The following is a 17320-nucleotide window of genomic DNA, read 5'->3' on the forward strand; positions in this document are numbered from 1 at the left end:
TAAAAGCAGCATTTTTTTGACAAAGATCTTTGGTGTCAAAAGGTCAAACGTGCCTGTTTACTGTCTCCGGTAAAAGCTTGAGAGGGTGTTGAGTTCACAGCTTTTACCTTCTCAAGTAAGTTTGTGTGTGAAAGATTAATGCTTTAATTATACCAAATCATTATGAAGCTGTTAGTCAAAGGCAATTACCTTGCAATATGAAATAGCGCTATAAATATAATACAAAGCTTCTTCCGAATGATAAACCAAATTTAAATCATTAAAATGGAATAAATATTAAAGAACTATATAAGACTACAGCTTCTTGACCTCCTCGTCACATCCCATTTTGTTCTTTTAGGGTATTTTTGGATGCAGTTATCTGCCAAAACTAATTTTATAACATCTAAAACACTGTTTATTACTGAGTAATGAGCGAACATACTGGATTTTAATCAAACAGGCCTTCCTCAGTTTCAGCAAACAGGACAAATTAAATATTTGAAACCAGATTACTCGTCAGCTTTGAGAGAAACAGCAGCAGAATATGGGAACTGGAAGTCTGCAACACAAAAATGTCTGATGAAATTCTCAACTAAGTACTGTTTGGCCCTGAGCATCAAACAAGCTCATTGGCTGCTCCGATTTCTCGTCAGGAGGCGGGTTCGCGACAGAGTTGTTGGAGCTGAACTGACATTATACCCCAAAAAAATCTATGAAAGAAAAGCACGATCCATCTTTTAGAATGAAAAACAGACCATTCAAAAAACAAACAGTTCCTTTTAATTTTATTACAAAAACAAAAACAGGATTTTTCAGAATTAACAGTACAACATATCTACTCAGAATGAACAAAAAAGGGGGGACAAAGAGGAGGACAAGTGCGAGGGAGAAGGTGTGTATGTGTGTGTGCGCGCGCACCGGTGTGCATAAATTTACAAACCTTATTAAAAAAAAAAAATTTAAAAAAAAAAAAAGGAAATCAGAAAATGAATTATCTGCCCCCCTCAAAAAAAACAAAAACAAAAAAAGGCAAATGTTCCATTTTACAACCACAATTTTAACGAACTGGAGAAAACATGAGAAGTGAAAAGTAGACGAGGAGGTGGGGAGGGTTTTATATAAAACACTTGGCAGAAGATATGTCAAGACTTTTATTATCCATTAGTTAAGAAAGTCATCTTTTTTCTTTTTTTTCTCTTTTTTGTTTTAAACAGAAAATAAACAATGCTTGCAATAAAAACCCATTTAATCACACATGCACACACACACACACACACACACACACACACACACACACACAAGCACACAGATATGAAACCCTGATGGATGGATGGAGATGGGAGGTGGAAACAAAAGAGAGAGAGAGAGAGAATGAGGAAGGAATGAAGAGGAAAAAAAAAAACAAAACCTAATGGAGTCTGTGTCTGACTGCCTTGCTGGTACTTTCTTACCATTTCAACATGACACTTCACTGACCAACACAAAAATAAGGGGCTTCTACGTCTATATACACATTGTTTATCTGAGTGTGTGTGTGTGTGTGTGTGTGTTTGTGTGAAGTGTACGAGTCAAAAGAGCCAGTTGGGGCAGAAGGGGGGGGTCGGGTACGCTAGGTTTGGCAGTATGTGTGTGTGTGTGTGTATACGTGTGTGTGTTGTGTGTGTGTGTGTGTGTGTGTGTGTGTGTGAGACGTTTAGGATCGTCGCTTCTTCTTGCTGGGCGGGGCCTGAGTCCGGACCTTCCTCTTCTTGTTGTTGGAGGTATCCTCATCCTCATAGTGACTCTCTCTGTCAGCTAGAGGGCACAGATGATATTAATGTTAATTTTAAAAGCAAAATTGAAAGTTTCTGCCAATTTTGTGGAGATTTCTTGAATTTGCATTAATTATTGCAATTGCAAAAAAAATCGCAGTTTCCTGGAGGGACTGATTGATGGTCTTTCACTATTGAGTAGAATCTATGAAGTACTCTCAAAGTTCACAAGATGCATTTGGACTAGTTTATAAAATCTGCTTCAAGAGAATTTGAGGGCGTTTTCAAACCTATAGTTTGGTCTTGTGCGAGTTGTTGAGCTGGTAAATTTGATTCAAAGAAAAAATCCAAGCAAACCAAAATGCATCATGAAATGCCACATGAGAAAGTTCCTTTGCTCATTGGTCAGATGTTTCCGGGGAAGGAGCAAAAATGTAAACAAAGCAAGACGATCCTTTCTGCCAAATATCAAAAATGCAATGTGCTTTGTTGCGCTAGTTCACCTCAATTCTTTCTCCAGCTAACAACTGTTGATTTTGCTCGTCTGCATCTCAGTATGTAAAACACGTACGGCTACAGGAGCCGTTTAGCTTGTAGAGTACGTCTAGTAGTCGGGTCGGGTCGAGGTCAGATCCTGTTCCCACCAGAAACGACCCGCTCCAGAGTTAGTTTGTGACTGAACCGAGCGCGGTTGTTTTGGTCCCGCAAATGAGAATGGTCACCGTGTTCAGACCTGACTAAACGAGGAGGAAAATGAACCAAAAAAATTCCATATCCGTAAGGGAGGGGATCCTACAAATGCCAATATTAAGTTAATTCCATTAAAATTGGCAATTTAAATCTCCTCAAAAAGATTTCAAGCTATTGTAATCTCATGTCCATGTAGAATTTTAAAAAATTGGGATGGAGATAGCAGTGTCAGAGTATCTTTTCATCTTTGAGATTTTTACCCAGTAAATGTTTTTTGGGTCTCCAGTTGATCATCAGATCTGCCTAAATCTTGTGACGCACATTTAAAGCTCATTGAGACCAACTCTAGTGCCTCAATATTTCACGGCAGGGAGAAATGAAATTATGTCTGAAGCTTGAGTTATATTCTTATGGTTGTGATAGTTGCATCATTATTATTATTATTATTATTATTATTATTATTATTATTATTACGTTCAGGCTGATTGATGAAGAATAAGAAACTCAATCAGTTCTTGCAGTACAATCATGTCTGCATGTAGTTGTGTGAATAACGAGACAATCAAGACACGACCTGCTGACCACAAGCTGCAATGATTGATTGATAAGACGATGGACAGAAAATTAATCAGCAGCTATTCTGATAATCTATCTGAATAACTGAGCAATATATAATATAATAATTTCTGGCTCCAGCTTCTCAAATGTGGTGATTTGCTGTTTTATTCTTTGTTGTATATATGACACTGAATTAAATATCTTTTGAAACGAGCCAACTGAACACATGACAAGTTGTGAATGAAGTTCTCCAGAACTCCAGATACAAACCTTTCCTGGCTTCCTCCTCCAGTTCGTCCCAGTCTTTCCCGCTCTCCTCCTCGCTGCCCAGTGACGCGCTGTATTCTACAAAACAAAGCAGACAACAGTACGGACCGAGTGTGAGATTGCAGGTTGTTTAGATACAAATCGTTTGCTGAAAATGTTTGACGTTACTTTTAGAGTAAAGCAGTTTCCTTTACCTGAACCAGACTCCTCGGTCTCAGAGCTGTAATCCTCGTCGCTGTCTTCTTCCTCATATTCCTCTTCATCTGCGGAGGGGTTGAACGTTTCATCCTCCATTTCAGACTCCGAGTCGTGCTCTTCACCACTTCCCTGAGAGCAAAATGACACAGTGAGATGATATAATAACAAACGTAAAATACCGAAAATACATAAAAGAAGTTGACTACTGAGCGTACCTCGCTCTCCGGGTCCAAGAAAGACCAGCCTCCTTGCTCAAAGAAGCCCTCTGGATCATCGACGATGGTTTTCATGATCTTGGTCCAGTTCAGAGACTGGACTCCCTCCGTGTACTTGATGTCGCACGAGCTGAAAAAGAGAAGGCAACGTATTTCACAAAAACCAGAACGGCTGGTCTGACTCATCGCTTACGAGAACGTTTCCGTCCTTGAGCCTTACTTGAGCCACTCCTTGATGGGGTCCAGGGAGTTGACGGGCACGGCGTTGATCATGGTGACCTTCTTGTTGTAGTCCTTGTAGACGATGACCACGTCGAAGTTCTTCAGGTGGAACTGCACACGCTCAAAGTGGACCAACTCCACCTCGTCCAGAGTCACCACAAATGGCGGCTAAAGATAACAATAAAAATTGATAAACATTTTAGTAAACATGAGTACAAAATTTAAAAGATATTATATAAATGCATATGTGCAGCGCAGGAAATTCATCAGACGCCAATTTAAAAACTCTGCATACTGAATAGAGAGATTTATCTAGCAGTGATGGGCTCAGAGACTCAGCAGTTCAGCACTTCTCTGTTTAAGAGCAGCTGAGATTGACACTAAAATGAGATTAGCTGGTCTACCTTAAAAGGTCAGTCCACCTTAAGTGAGCCTAGTCAGGTTAGGCTAACCTACTGTTGCTAACTACTGTAGCTAATCCTCTTCACTTTTCCAGCACTTGGGGAAACAGACAAGACTTTTCTTGTTCTTGAGAAGCTGCAGCACTGACAACTTACTGCTAACTGTCACTTTTCTGCCGCTCGTCGCTCAACCACACACTCACTACACACTACCCTTATACTTAAAAAGGAGCTACACTCTCTTATAAACAGTATCTTTCATGTAGATGTCCTTAGAAGAATGAGGAGAGGGAGGATTCTGGGATTTGATGCACTAGTTAACGACTCAAAACGCTTCGGTGATAACGTAACAAGTGTCATCATGCTCGCACAGTGTGCAAGTGAAAATCATTTGTAGCTCATTGATATTAAGGATCTTGTAAAATTTTAGCAGCGTCGCTCATAATTCTGCAGCGGTGGAATGAATATAGAGAAAACACATTTATATGTAAAAGTCCCACATTATATCTTTAATTAGTACTTTAAATAGCTTTAAACAGCGATATTGTTTAAAACATAAGGATATACTTTTTGTTTATAAGTTAAAAGTTTAAGTCAAAATGTTTTTCTTGTTCTTTTAAAAAAGGAAGAACTAACTCATTTTCCTTCATGGCTTCAATAATCAGTACAAAGTTAAAAAAAACGATCGTAGCCACGGTATCCCAGAACAATCTCCATGAGGTTTTGAAAGTGCATGTCCAAGTCTGATGGTTTCACTCATAAGGACAGTAACAGACTGGCTCAGCGTCTTCACTTACCCATTCAGTAACATTGACAAGGGAACTGGATGTGGGTTGTAGCAGGCAGGTACTCCTGTAGGGGGCACCCTGGAACCTGGAGAAAAGATGCACAGAAAAGTTATTAACCTGCTTTCCACACTCTCCTTTGCACCTTCTATCTCAATCATTTATTTATATCTTTATGTCTCTTAGAATGTATCTGACTCACCCTAGGTCTCTGAAGGGCACCTCGAACTCCAGCTCCTCCTTCGTCAGCGTCTCCACCTTCTCGATGAAGTTCTTGAAGGCGGACTTGAGCTTGTGCCTCATCTCCCGCTCCATCTGCTCGGCGTACAGGTCGTCTCTGTCGTGCATGTGTTGGTGTTTGCCCAAGTCTGTGGTGATCTCCCCGACCTCTGTGTAGAACTGGACGTCCGTGTGGCGCCTCTTACCAAACATGATGGCGTTCTGGAGGAAAGAGCGAAGGAAAAAATAAAAACATTGGCAATTTTTCCTATCAGTCTCTGCACAGAAATGATTTACAATTATTTTAAGTACTGTAATTCATTCCTAGCAGCATTTTGATACAAATTTATATATAAATTCACGCACAAAGGAATCTTTTGCTAAAACTGAACAATGTTAACAGGTAGATGTGGTCTTTTATTTGAAGAAATAGTTTGCTTTCTTTCGTTGCCACTCTAAATATGAAGTATTTAGCAAAAAAAACAAGTGTAAAAACTACAAGTTGTGGTTTTATGGGTGATTTCTCATTTCTATTTCTTAGCCTGGTGCAGTGACTTCCTGCTAACTGCCTGGCGACTTCATGGTGACAAGACTCCACAACGTCCGACACACAACTCACATAAACCACAAATTGTCTAAAGCTAACTGCACAGTAATGAGAGTGGTACCAATCTTCAAGTGAACAATCTTATTTATTCACAAAATGTCAAACTATTCCTCTACTTGAGTTTGAAAGTGGTGCTGTGAGGTTTTTTTTTGTGAGATGGACGGACTGGTAAACACACCTTGAGGTGGAAGTGGAGTACGATGATCATCTCCCCGTCGCACGGCTGGAAGATGGCGTGTTTGATGTTGTTGTAAAGAATGTCCACTTTATCACCGCGGACCGACGTGAAACGGAAACCTGTCCAGGGGAGACGAGAGAGAGAAATTTCATTAAAACAACGTATGTGAAAGTTAAGATACCAGATTGCACTTTTGAAATTCATCTGCGAGAGGAGCCGATCTCTTCTTCCTCACCATTTGTATGTGCCTCCAGCGAGCCCTGCATCCTCTTCTGTGCGATGTTGGGTCTGATGTAAAGGTCCTTGAGCTTGGGGTTGCTGCGGTTGAGGTTGATGACCAGCGAGTCTTGCTTGACAATGCCTTCCTTCTCCTTCTCTTCGGCCTCTCGCGTCTTGTAGCGCTTTTGTACCTCCTTGATGATGCGGAAAGCGTTCTGCAGGTTGGTGGAGGGCACCGACGTGTCGCCGGGAGCCTTCAGGTTGGACGCTCGGTACGTGCTGAGAGGAAAGTATCATCAGTTGAGGAGGATAAAAAGTTTTGTTTTTCTAGACTAAACATTTTTGGACATATTTGTCCTTCTTGGACTGGACACTGAGAAAAGTCTTTACCGGATGATCTTACAGACAAAGTCAATACTTACATTTCCTTGACAAATGTGGCGTCGGGGTTGGGGAAGATGTTTCCCTCCTGTCGTCCCAGAGAGCTGCCGGGGACGTAGAAGTTGATCCTAAGGTAGGTGTAGTCTCCTTCTACAGACATACTGATGTTCTAGACATGGAAAAAAAAAGCAAGAATAAACAAACAGATTCCAGCAGAAACCAAAAAAAAAAAGTTGGCAAACAGCGACAGGTAACAAACCTTGATGGTGGCGATGTGAAATGGTGTGGCGATGCCGAAGACGGGCATGACGACGGTCTCGTATTTCTTGTCGATGAAGATCTTCATTTCTCTGATGTCTTTTTCTCTGGGCATCTGAGACACGTTCTTATAGGACACGTTTGATTTTCTGGCCCTGAGAGAAAAACAGTGAACTCAATTTATGACCAGAAACTTAAATTTTACATCTGCTGACAAACACTCTAGAAATATTCAGGCACTTAATCATTTATGATTACAGAAATATTGATAAAACCCAGCAATTGCCATGAATTATTGGTGTTATTATTATTCTAGCTATTATTATTTTTATTCTAACGTCTAGCGCCCTCTTCTGGCCTCCACCACTCACTTCTGAATCTGCTGCTCTCCTTTCTGTTCGGTCAGACGACGCTTGGCTTCTTCGTTCAGATGGTCGGCTAACTCCCTCTGGTGAGCCCGCCTCTTCTCCTCCGCCGTCATCTCGTTCTGAATTTGACAAAAAGACACAACTGAGTGATCACACGGAGGAACCTCAAGTCCGAGATTTTTTTTTCTTTTCTTACAAAAGATGAAAAAAACCAAAAAAAAACCAAAAACAAAAAAAAACACAACATACATGCGGAGTAGACATATGCAGTACACGGCTGTGGATGGTCAGAAAATCATAACATACGCAAAAAAAAGTGGATTTTTTCTTTTTTAAAACACATTAACCAGTTCAGCTGATGAGATTTTAGAAAAACTATAAATACTTACCTTCCCAAGTAGCTGGCAGAGTACAAAGACATTCACACTCTTAGTTATTACGCTCTGTCAAGGTGGCAAATAAACACTGAAGACCAGAAACATGTTTGAACACACACTCACGACTCACCCTGGTTCTGTCTGCCAGCAGGGCGGCGCTCCGAGCTCCTTTCCCCAGCAGCTCCTCGGCGTCGTCTCCGTCTTCCTCCTCGTCGTCTTCGTCGTCATTCTGAGGGGGAAAAAAAAAGCAAGACAAGCCCATGAAAACTGACGTTATGTTATACCTGGGGGGAAAAAAAGATACAAGTATGGCACAGGATGAATAAAGTCCAATTGACATTAAATTGCCCTTTTTGCTCCACACATCACTTGTACTGGGTGAAAAGTATGATTTTTCTTTGATTTCATGATGGGACCCCCTAGTTTTATATTATTTCGATTAAATACCGCTCCGTCACCTGCTTACGTAGCTGGAGTCCATATTTTAATACAGCAAATCAAACTTTGCATAACACGGTGACTCGTTGTTCTATCACAGGCAAAGCAGACGTCACACTGAGCCTGATTGCATCCTGCTACACAACACGAGAGCCGCAGACTCTAAACAACGACCCACGTTTGCTTTCCTTCTAAAGTCTCCTTCTTATCTAACTTACAAACATGAACATACGTCTTGTCTCGCACCTTAACTTGTTGAACAAGTCACCAAACAAACACTCACTGAGGAAAAGCGCACTGCTAATGTCAGTTGGCAAGCTAGACAGCTAATTAAATGCTCAGCCGCAGCGCATTAAATAGCATGTTAACATACCTGAGAATCTCACTTCAGACACATTTGATGCTGGTTTGGTTATTGCTCTTCAAAATCCCTGTTAGTGACACATTATCTAGCAGTTTACTTTTGTCTCTGTTCTGTACGGTGCAACAACAACGTTAGCCTGCCAGCTAATGTCAATCAAACAAGCCTCTAATGTGACCTTTTTTCTTTATTCTGATGATACAAAACTATTAATACATTTAAATAAAAACACTGATCTTATTTTTTTACTGCACAGAAATGATTAAATGATTTCAGTTGGACTTTAAAACACTTTTGGCTGCCAGCAGGAAAGCTATAACACGGAAATGACTGCAGGCGTCCAAACAAGGACGACTAGACTGAAAATGTCAATGAAATAATCTGTATTGAGAAACTGACCTTAATTATCAACATTATAGGACTAGAGTATAAAAAAATATGTGAAATACAATCTATATATGTACCTACAAGAGGTAACCCAATACATGTTGTCATTGGATTACATGTGGTGCAAGTGGTTTGCTTAAAAATATAAAAATAAAGCTGTGAAATAGAAAAACTGATATTGAACATTCAGATATAATAAAAAAACATCAGATAGGCAGCTGTTCTACTCTGACAAACCAAGACACCCACCTTCAGGAAGATTCCCACATTTTTTATCTTTTTCTTGACTGGTGTGAGTATCGTGGCGGCTTCCTCCTGTTACAGAAATATTTCAGGTTGTGATAAATGTGCGCTTGTCACTTTTTCCACGTATGATCTACGATGGTGAATCTTTCTAAAGCTACACACATTTCAATTAATGGTTAATATACTGAAATGTAAAATTCAATTACAAAAACAAATATTTATATTCAGGATTTCCTTTTAAACAGAGCAAAAAAACTGCTCCTCTTCATCATTTATGCTCCTATTAAGTTGGATTGAAGTGTGTCTCACCTCGTTGATCTGTACTGAGTCGCCGATAAACAAGGCGTACTTTTTCTGCTCGTCCTTCTTGCCGTCTTTGTTCACAAGGTCAGCGAAACCTAAACTGATACTGAGAACCATGCCTGCAACACACACACACACAAGCTTTGGTTATCAACTATGTTATTTACCATCATACATGTACTAAATAAAGAAATAAATCTAAATATTACCAGTAACTTCATGTCGGATACAAAGACGACATCCTCACCTTTTTTCAGTTTGTACTGGTTTTTGACGTTCAAAACCAGCGAGCCTTCTCTGAACTCGATTCCCATTGCAAACCTACAAAAACATAAAATGAAGATATAAGACAAGTGTATGAATGCGGCTGAGTGCAGGTAGCGGAGGGAGGGAGGTGGATGGCTTCTGCATGACTTTACCCGAGGTTTTTGGTCAGCTTTGCTGCAAGATCTGGCTTCTCCTTCTTCACGTACTCCAGAACAGCGTTGTAGGCGTCGCTGATTTTTACGCCTGTGGAGGAGACAGAAAACATGACTTACATTCAGAAAACACACACAAACATGCTGGAGGTTGCTCTGTTTTTTTCTGTATCCACTTCTTCCCGACAACAGTTCCCACACTCCCAGCATGCTCCTGAACCCACCGTGTTTGAGCTCCTTGAGCAGCTCCTCCTCCACCTGTAGCAGGAAGTTGTAGTTGTCCTGCATCTCCTGCGGGGGGTCCACCATGAGGGTGCGGACCAGGTTGGAGCAGTAGGACTTGTAGCGGATCCCCATGGCACACGTGATGGCACCGAAGTGCATGTGGTTCTTATCGCTGGCACGGGAAAGAGAAAGTGTCGGTTAAAATGATGAACTGTGTGATCTATGATGGACTAAGTGGGACAGATTCTGTCTTGTCTCCTTCTGGTGAGGTCAAAGGTCAGAACAGCAACTCTTCCAATTAAGTTTTGCTTCCTAAATCTCTGTGTGATCACCTACTAGTTGAATTTCAATACAACTAGTAGTCATTCAGTCAGTTTCACAAACATTAAAAAGAGATAAAAGGTTTTCAGAAACGTGCTTATTCGCTTTCTTCCTGAGTTAGATGATAAGATTGACACCATTCATGTCTGTGCAGTAAATATGAAGCTGAGTGTTTAAAGATTAAATAAATCTGCCGACCAGCAGCTATTAAACTCACAAATCAATCTTGTTAAAATCAATATATCTCATCTAAAAGAACAAGCATTGAAAAAGCCTCTTTCCCAAAATGTACTACTACTCCTTTAACAGCAACTGACATTTGATTTCAGGTTTATCTTTTTAGAAAATATCAACATTTTAGAGCTGAAGTGATAGTTATTGATCAAAAAAAATAACAATCTGCAACCGTTTTAGTCATCAAAGTCTTTCTTAGTAAACACAGCAAACCAGTTCCAGTTTCTTAATTGTGAGAATTTCCTGCTTTTCTATGATAATTAACTGAATTTTGAACTGTTCGTCAGACAGAACGAAAGCAATTAGAAGACGACAATCTTTAGGGAGGTGTGATGGATAGTTTTCATTATTTTCTGACGTTTGATAGACAGAACAATTAATCAAGATGTCATCTGCGGATTGATTGATTATGCAAATAATCATTAGCTGTAAAAATTTTAATTTGTAGCTTGACTTAAAAAGGAAAAAGAGTCAACTAAGAGTTTACTTTTTCCCCACCAAAAGGAGAATAAAATAACCAACACGTCACTGTGACTGTGAGGGGAAGCTACCTGACGACGCTGAACTTGAGGCTGTAGTTTCCTCCGCTCTGGATGATGGGGGGGTAACACATCTCCACCGTGGATGGGTCCGCGCCGCCCAGGTACTTCTTCTCCTCGATGGCCTTCTCCACCGACTCCGCCAGCTTACTGTGACGCACTTTCTGTAAACGAGAAGAGGATATAAAAAAAGCGAGGAAGTCAGATTTGAAGGGTTGATTTCCAACACAGGCTACTGGATGTTCACGTCATATAGCTATACTGGCAAAAAGTTCAAAACTAAACCGATGGGAAACTGTTCTGCTGGAAAAATATTAGTGTCAAGACAAAACTTTCAAAAATTTGTTGTTTTTTTTTGGCAAATGGGACGACTTTTCATGTTTTCAAAAGCTGTGTTTACCAGAGATAATCACAATGTTGGCAGAATGAGAAGACCAAGAAAACCTCTCCTTATTTAGACTTTATTCCATGATGGTCGACCCAACGGCCAACTTCTTATTCGTCATTTAAATAGAAGTCGGCATCTTTTAAAAGCTGTTTAACACATGAAACAGATAAACTGTGTACAGCTCCTTTAAAATGAAGCTGAATCACTTGTATACATGTTAATATTGGATCTTAATGAGGCTTTACAGCAAATGAGGCTTTACAGTCATTTTGCCAACAATTTGTTGACACTTCTGTCGCTCTTTTCACCAAGTGGGAGATATTGTCCTGTGAAATTCACAATTATCTGACTTGCAGATGCAACCAGGCAACAGACGTGAACATTATCTTGCTCATACAGTCCCAACGATAAGACTTAAACGCAGCAGGAGAGTGATTAAACACAGCCTAAAAAATGACTTGCAACTTTGAACACACCGATCAATGCAACAAAACCTAAAATTTTAGCAACTTAAAGCATGCAGCAGTAAAAAAAAACAGCGCTTGTTGTCCCAAAATGGTCTAAATGCTCTTTCAGAGGTTCTTCAGACAGTAAAAAAACAACATATGGAGCTTAAGTTACAGTGTATGATGCAAAAATCTGCTATTTCACACGAATCCGGCGCTCCTCCTCCTCCTCACCTCGTCTGCATCAACGATCTCCATGACCCGCTCCTTGAAGAACTTTGAGTAAACCTCGCTGGTGATGGCCGCTGCCTTCTTCATCAGGCCGAGCTCCCCGTCTTCCTTCACCGCCATCGTGTACGCTACCACGGCGCTGATGTCCACCTGCAGGCGGGAGGGAGGGAAGCAACGGAAGAGGAAGAGTTATTGATGCTGATTAACCTGGGAGGAATACGCTGGAAGAATTCAGTTTTCCAATGACGTTTTGAAGCGCGTCTTACCTTCTCTAGTCCCTCGGCGGTGATCGTGTCGTTCCAGCTCTTCATGTACTCGCCGGGAAATTTGTCCTTGCTGAACACTCCCACCGTCTTGCCTTCTTTGCTGCCTCTGATCGCCTCGATCATCTTGTCGAAGTTGGCCTTGTTGCTTTCGTTCTGAGAGACACACAAAACATCAAGCGTTAATTCTTCCAATAATCTGATTTAATCTGAAGCACGATGGATAGAATATATATAGAAGATCAAACTGCTTCCTGGATGTGGCAATATCACATTTAAAACCTTAGATGCTGTTATTATAGTATTAAATAATATAAAATAATGATTACACTTAAACTCTTATTTCAATTATTACTGTGTATGGCTGGGAAGAAAAGTATATAAGTAAAATAAATGTCATTATTTTACTTTAACAGTTATTTATCTTATTGATTTGAGAAGCTTAGAAATAAAAAAAATGTCTAAATGTCTTTTATCCAACATTTCATGAATTTTAACACCTTTTTCTATGGGGGTGAACTTTGAACCAGAGGCTAGTATATCCACATTCAAAAAAACCCCCCAAAAAACGATGAGTTAGTGGATACAAAGTTTGACAAATTCATTGAAATATGAGAAAGATATCTTCACTCCAGAATGAACCCTCCATCCATTAAGCAACATTTAAACTCACTTGTGTGCTGAGGAACAACTAAGGATTAAAAACTGCTGAAAAAAAAAAACCCACAAAAAGAGGAAGTGTGAACTCTCGTTTCTCAAACTAACAACAACACTCGGTCAAAACCCGGTATGAAATGCTAAAAAGCTTTTAATTTGAAACGACAGATACAGGAAGTGGCGACATGTGGTGGATCGAGCCCCCATGAGGTGCGCTGGGCTTTGACCGGAGCCAATTCGACATAAGGCCTGTCTCTATAGCTGGTACGCCAAGTTCTGACGTGCGTGCTTGCTAGTTCGGACTTGGCAAGTTCGACTCGGGTGTAAAAAAAAAAAAAACGCAGGACGCAGTACGATCCCTCTGCCTGCTGGCAGCGGCGGCTCAGCTTCAACACACCTACCCGACTGATCTGTGACAAAATAATCTCGACTCAAAGCTCCACTAACACCGTTTCTTTCAAAAAAAATAATAAAATCACTGACAGAAAGATGCAGTAAATTATGTTATTCAGTCTGTAATGTAGCTATAATAAAAATCCAAACTGTTATGTAGCTTTATAACATTAAATATAGACTGATCTGCTCATTTTAACACATTTATATTAATTATAATGTGGTGATATCTGTGCAGCGCTGTTGTTCTGTCCGATGTGGCATCTTTGAGACCAACATTTATCTTCCAAAAGGAATTATATCAACTATAAAAATGCTGCAGAGACGTCAGAGGCAGCGATAAATCACCGCAGAGCTGCACAGATCGGTTCGTCGGATCACGTTCTCGCTGGGACTACGACTTGTTGAACAGCCGATCACCTCAGGAGTCGAGCTGCCAGCAGCTGAGATGACCGGCTGGTCTCACCCGGCTGGCAGCTCCCGAACATCTTAGAAAACGGAGTAAATTTCCATTTAGGCGTTATTTGGATAAACTGACCACGTATCGGGAGTCCAAATGGTCACTTTCTCGCCTAAAAAACATATTAAATCTTAATAAAATAACATTAACAGTCCTACAGCGAACATTACAACCACTTAGTTGCAGCTCTAGTAAGTATATTTATTAGGGCTACGCCATTGGTCGGCTGACTCAGTGACGAACAGATATTCACATGTGTACACTCCTCTTTCTGACAAACCAAAGTCAATCATAAACATACTGTATCACTCCCCAATATCTTCAAATCATGTGTATAGACAACTGTACAAAAACTGACAGGAGTGCGTTACCTTTTCCCTGGTGAGCAAGGTGATGGGCGGGGCACCGTTGGCGTTCTCGTTGCCTTTAGTTACAGCCACCTGTTTGAGGAAATCCACCTTCTTCTTGCTGGCGAGGAAGATGATCTTGGTGTCGCAAAAGACCATGATGGTGTCTGTCAACTCGTAGCCAAACAGCCAAGTCTGTGGACAGAAATAAAAGAAAAGGATGAGGAAATTTAAAAAGCAGGTGGACAAGCAAGTCTGATTTAAGTCAGTTCACGCTTACTAATCTGTATATTTACTAGGGCTGCAGCTAATGATTATTTCCGTTATCAATGCCAAACAGCTAATGCAGCTTTAAATAATCAATAATTAAGGTGATCTGTAGTTGCAGTCCTATTCAGATCTTTCAAACATAATCTCTCAAGCATTCAATAACCAAAGTTGATGAGACAAAATTAGCTCCCACACAACTTCCTCAGTGCTTTAGTTAAGATATTGTGTAATTTCGCTATAACTGCTCCATAATAGATTCCAGTGAATTTTACTGTGCATAGAAGATGATGTGACTGTGGAAAACTGACATTTTTCTCCCAGATAATCTCATCTAGAAGCTCAATGTAAGGCTTATGCTCGTTATCCTGAGAGATTTCTGCAAATCATCATCATCATCCTGCTGCTGCTGCTCTGGCCAGGATATGCCCTCACCTGTATGGCTGTGGATTTGGCGTACACAATTTCCTCGTCCACTCCGACAGACACCACGATGGCATCGACTTTGCCAAACTCATCTTCTCCTTTCTGCAAAAAACAGAGAAAGATGCTTTAATTATTAAATGCACTCTTGAGACGATGTTATGCATGAAAAAAAAGGCATATTACAAAAACATATTAAGGTCTTTCTACCACATCCATCATCCTTCTTTCTCAACTTTATTGACAAAAGTCAAACTAAAAAAAACAAAACAGTAAAATATAAACAAGTATGAAGAACAAAAAGAGGAAACAAAGTGCCAAGGAATTCAATTATGACAAGATTACAAAAAAAAAAAAAAAAAAAAAAATCAGTAAAGAGTTTGAGCAAGAAGCTTTTTACATTCAATAAAAACAATATAATACATAGAAGGAGCAAAATATATAAATAAATCAATTGATCCATTTCATTTTATGCATATGGAATTTGCCAAAAACAATAAATAGTTGAAAAAGCTTAAAAGTTGCTGTGTAACACTTCATCAGCAACACCAACACCTGATGCTGCACTGCCAGGTAACAGGTAGCACATCAGTGTATTGCAAGTATAACCAAGATCATTTCAGGCATTTAAATGACTTTTTAAATGCACACTAAGCTTCATTTTATAGTTTAATTAGAGCAAATTAGCAATTTCAACGGAAAAACCCCCATCAAGAAACAACATTTTACAACTTCTTAAAACGAGTTTCAGACCTACAAGTGTCCACAATGTTATAAAAAGTAATGTGGCACATTTAAGACTTTATACAAAAGTGATTTCGAGGGTCTGGAAGACATCCTGCACATGTTACTGGCGTTTTTCTGATGCTAATTAGCCACTTAGCATTAGCATGTAGCGACCATTACTAGCTTACTGCAAACTGACAGTTACGCCGAACAGCTTGGCAGTTGACAAAATGTCGAGCACAGTTATGTGGAAAATTGTGTTTTAGTGACCACTTCAGCTGGGTTTATTTGTGAAAGCAGCAGATGCTGGTTCACTACTCAATTAGCTGCTCGGCTAGTAAAGTTAGCTTGGGAGTAAAACTAACTAACGTTAGCTCAGCTAACGCGGTGAATGGGATGATTAGTGTGCTAACATGAGGTGGCGAGGCAGTTAGATCTGATACACAAGACAAAAAGGAGGAATAACTTCCCAACAGGTTTAGGTGGAAACGCGTTTTAGGGTAGCTAAAAGTGAAAATAGCTAGTGAAATCGTGCAGACAGAGGCCTTGTATCCCTGGTTGTCTGCGCAGGGAAACATCACCGCTCACGCCGACAACAGTGAAACTCGCTCGGCAGAAAAACGCGGCTAACTTAGCGTCTATCTCCTTCCAGCAGAAGCACTTTTTCTGCTTTATAACAGCTATAATAGATGCCTGAACCCCGACATACGCCTCAAATCGCCCAATTTTACCTTCCAGTTGCTGTATAATCTCTTGATCCGGCGGTAGTATGCCTCCTTGTCCAGGTTTACCGCCATGGTGAGTCCTCTGCTGCAAACTCCAGCTCCCGGCTTCGGCTCTTAGCAGGCCGGATGACAATGATGATGAAGATGATGATGATGATGATCCGTGTCAACTAACAACAACGCACTTTCTTTCCACGCCTGCGGGAAACACGCGCACCACTACGAGCTGCTGCTGCTGCTGCTGCTGCTTCCCTTATAATTTCACTACAGAGGCCTTCTCCACGCAGGAGACGTGTAAAAAAAACGCAAACCACGCTAAAACCCCGATAAGCAAACACCCGGTTCAAATACGCACAACGATTAAAAATGTAATATAATGTATCCCCCTTTTTCGCCACACACGACCACGCACACACCAATCTGTAATAATTAAGTCCTCCGTCCCCCCTCCCTTCCTCCTGCGCCTCTTTTTCCTCTCCCTCCCCCTCCTACTCTCCACATATCAGCTTTCATAATAAACAAATGTTATTTAAAACCATAATGGCGCCTAACACGGTCTTTCTGCTTGATTCTGACTGGAATATTTCATGGAAAAAGAGGGAAAACAAAATTAAAAATGCGTGGTTGGGACTCCTTTCCTCCTTTTTTTGTTACTTTGTAATTTCATTTGATGGTTAGTGGCGCATTTGAGGCTCAGCAGCGCCCCCTGCTTTGTGTTGACCACGCTGCTTTTTCCCGCCTTGGTGGGTTTTCCCGCCATCGTCATCAAACCCTCCCCGCGTGAATCTCGCGATACAAACTGCGGTGACAGTATTACCTGTGGGGGGGTAAGGTAAATGCTAGGT

The 17320-nt window shown here is 40.6% G+C and overlaps 1 protein-coding gene across 1 annotated transcript; it reads right to left on the bottom strand.

The window, feature by feature from the left end:
* Nucleotides 1-739: 739 nt before the first annotated feature.
* On the bottom strand, nt 740-16940 carry supt16h (SPT16 homolog, facilitates chromatin remodeling subunit). Its single transcript, XM_067579514.1, has 24 exons — nt 16482-16940; nt 15037-15129; nt 14359-14529; nt 12481-12633; nt 12218-12364; nt 11162-11313; nt 10055-10227; nt 9831-9921; nt 9659-9732; nt 9418-9530; nt 9112-9177; nt 7807-7905; nt 7303-7418; nt 6933-7086; nt 6715-6842; nt 6309-6571; nt 6074-6192; nt 5272-5510; nt 5082-5157; nt 3882-4051; nt 3662-3791; nt 3443-3575; nt 3252-3326; nt 740-1776 (listed from the first exon to the last, which is right to left on the bottom strand). Exons 1-24 carry the CDS (start codon nt 16545-16547, stop codon nt 1676-1678), a joined length of 3102 nt encoding a protein of 1033 aa, XP_067435615.1. The 5' UTR covers nt 16548-16940; the 3' UTR covers nt 740-1675.
* Nucleotides 16941-17320: the final 380 nt, after the last annotated feature.

This window comes from Thunnus thynnus, chromosome 22, assembly GCF_963924715.1.
Source record: "Thunnus thynnus chromosome 22, fThuThy2.1, whole genome shotgun sequence".
Lineage (NCBI taxonomy): Eukaryota > Metazoa > Chordata > Actinopteri > Scombriformes > Scombridae > Thunnus > Thunnus thynnus.

Coding starts and splice junctions, on each gene's coding strand:
- supt16h (XM_067579514.1), bottom strand. CDS start 16,547: ATGGCGGTAAACCTGGACAAGGAGGCATACTACCGCCGGATCAAGAGA. Junction 6,843..6,932: donor TTCACATCGCCACCATCAAG/GTTTGTTACCTG, acceptor TTCCATGTCTAG/AACATCAGTATGTCTGTAGA. Junction 4,052..5,081: donor TTGTCAATGTTACTGAATGG/GTAAGTGAAGAC, acceptor TGTTATCTTTAG/CCGCCATTTGTGGTGACTCT.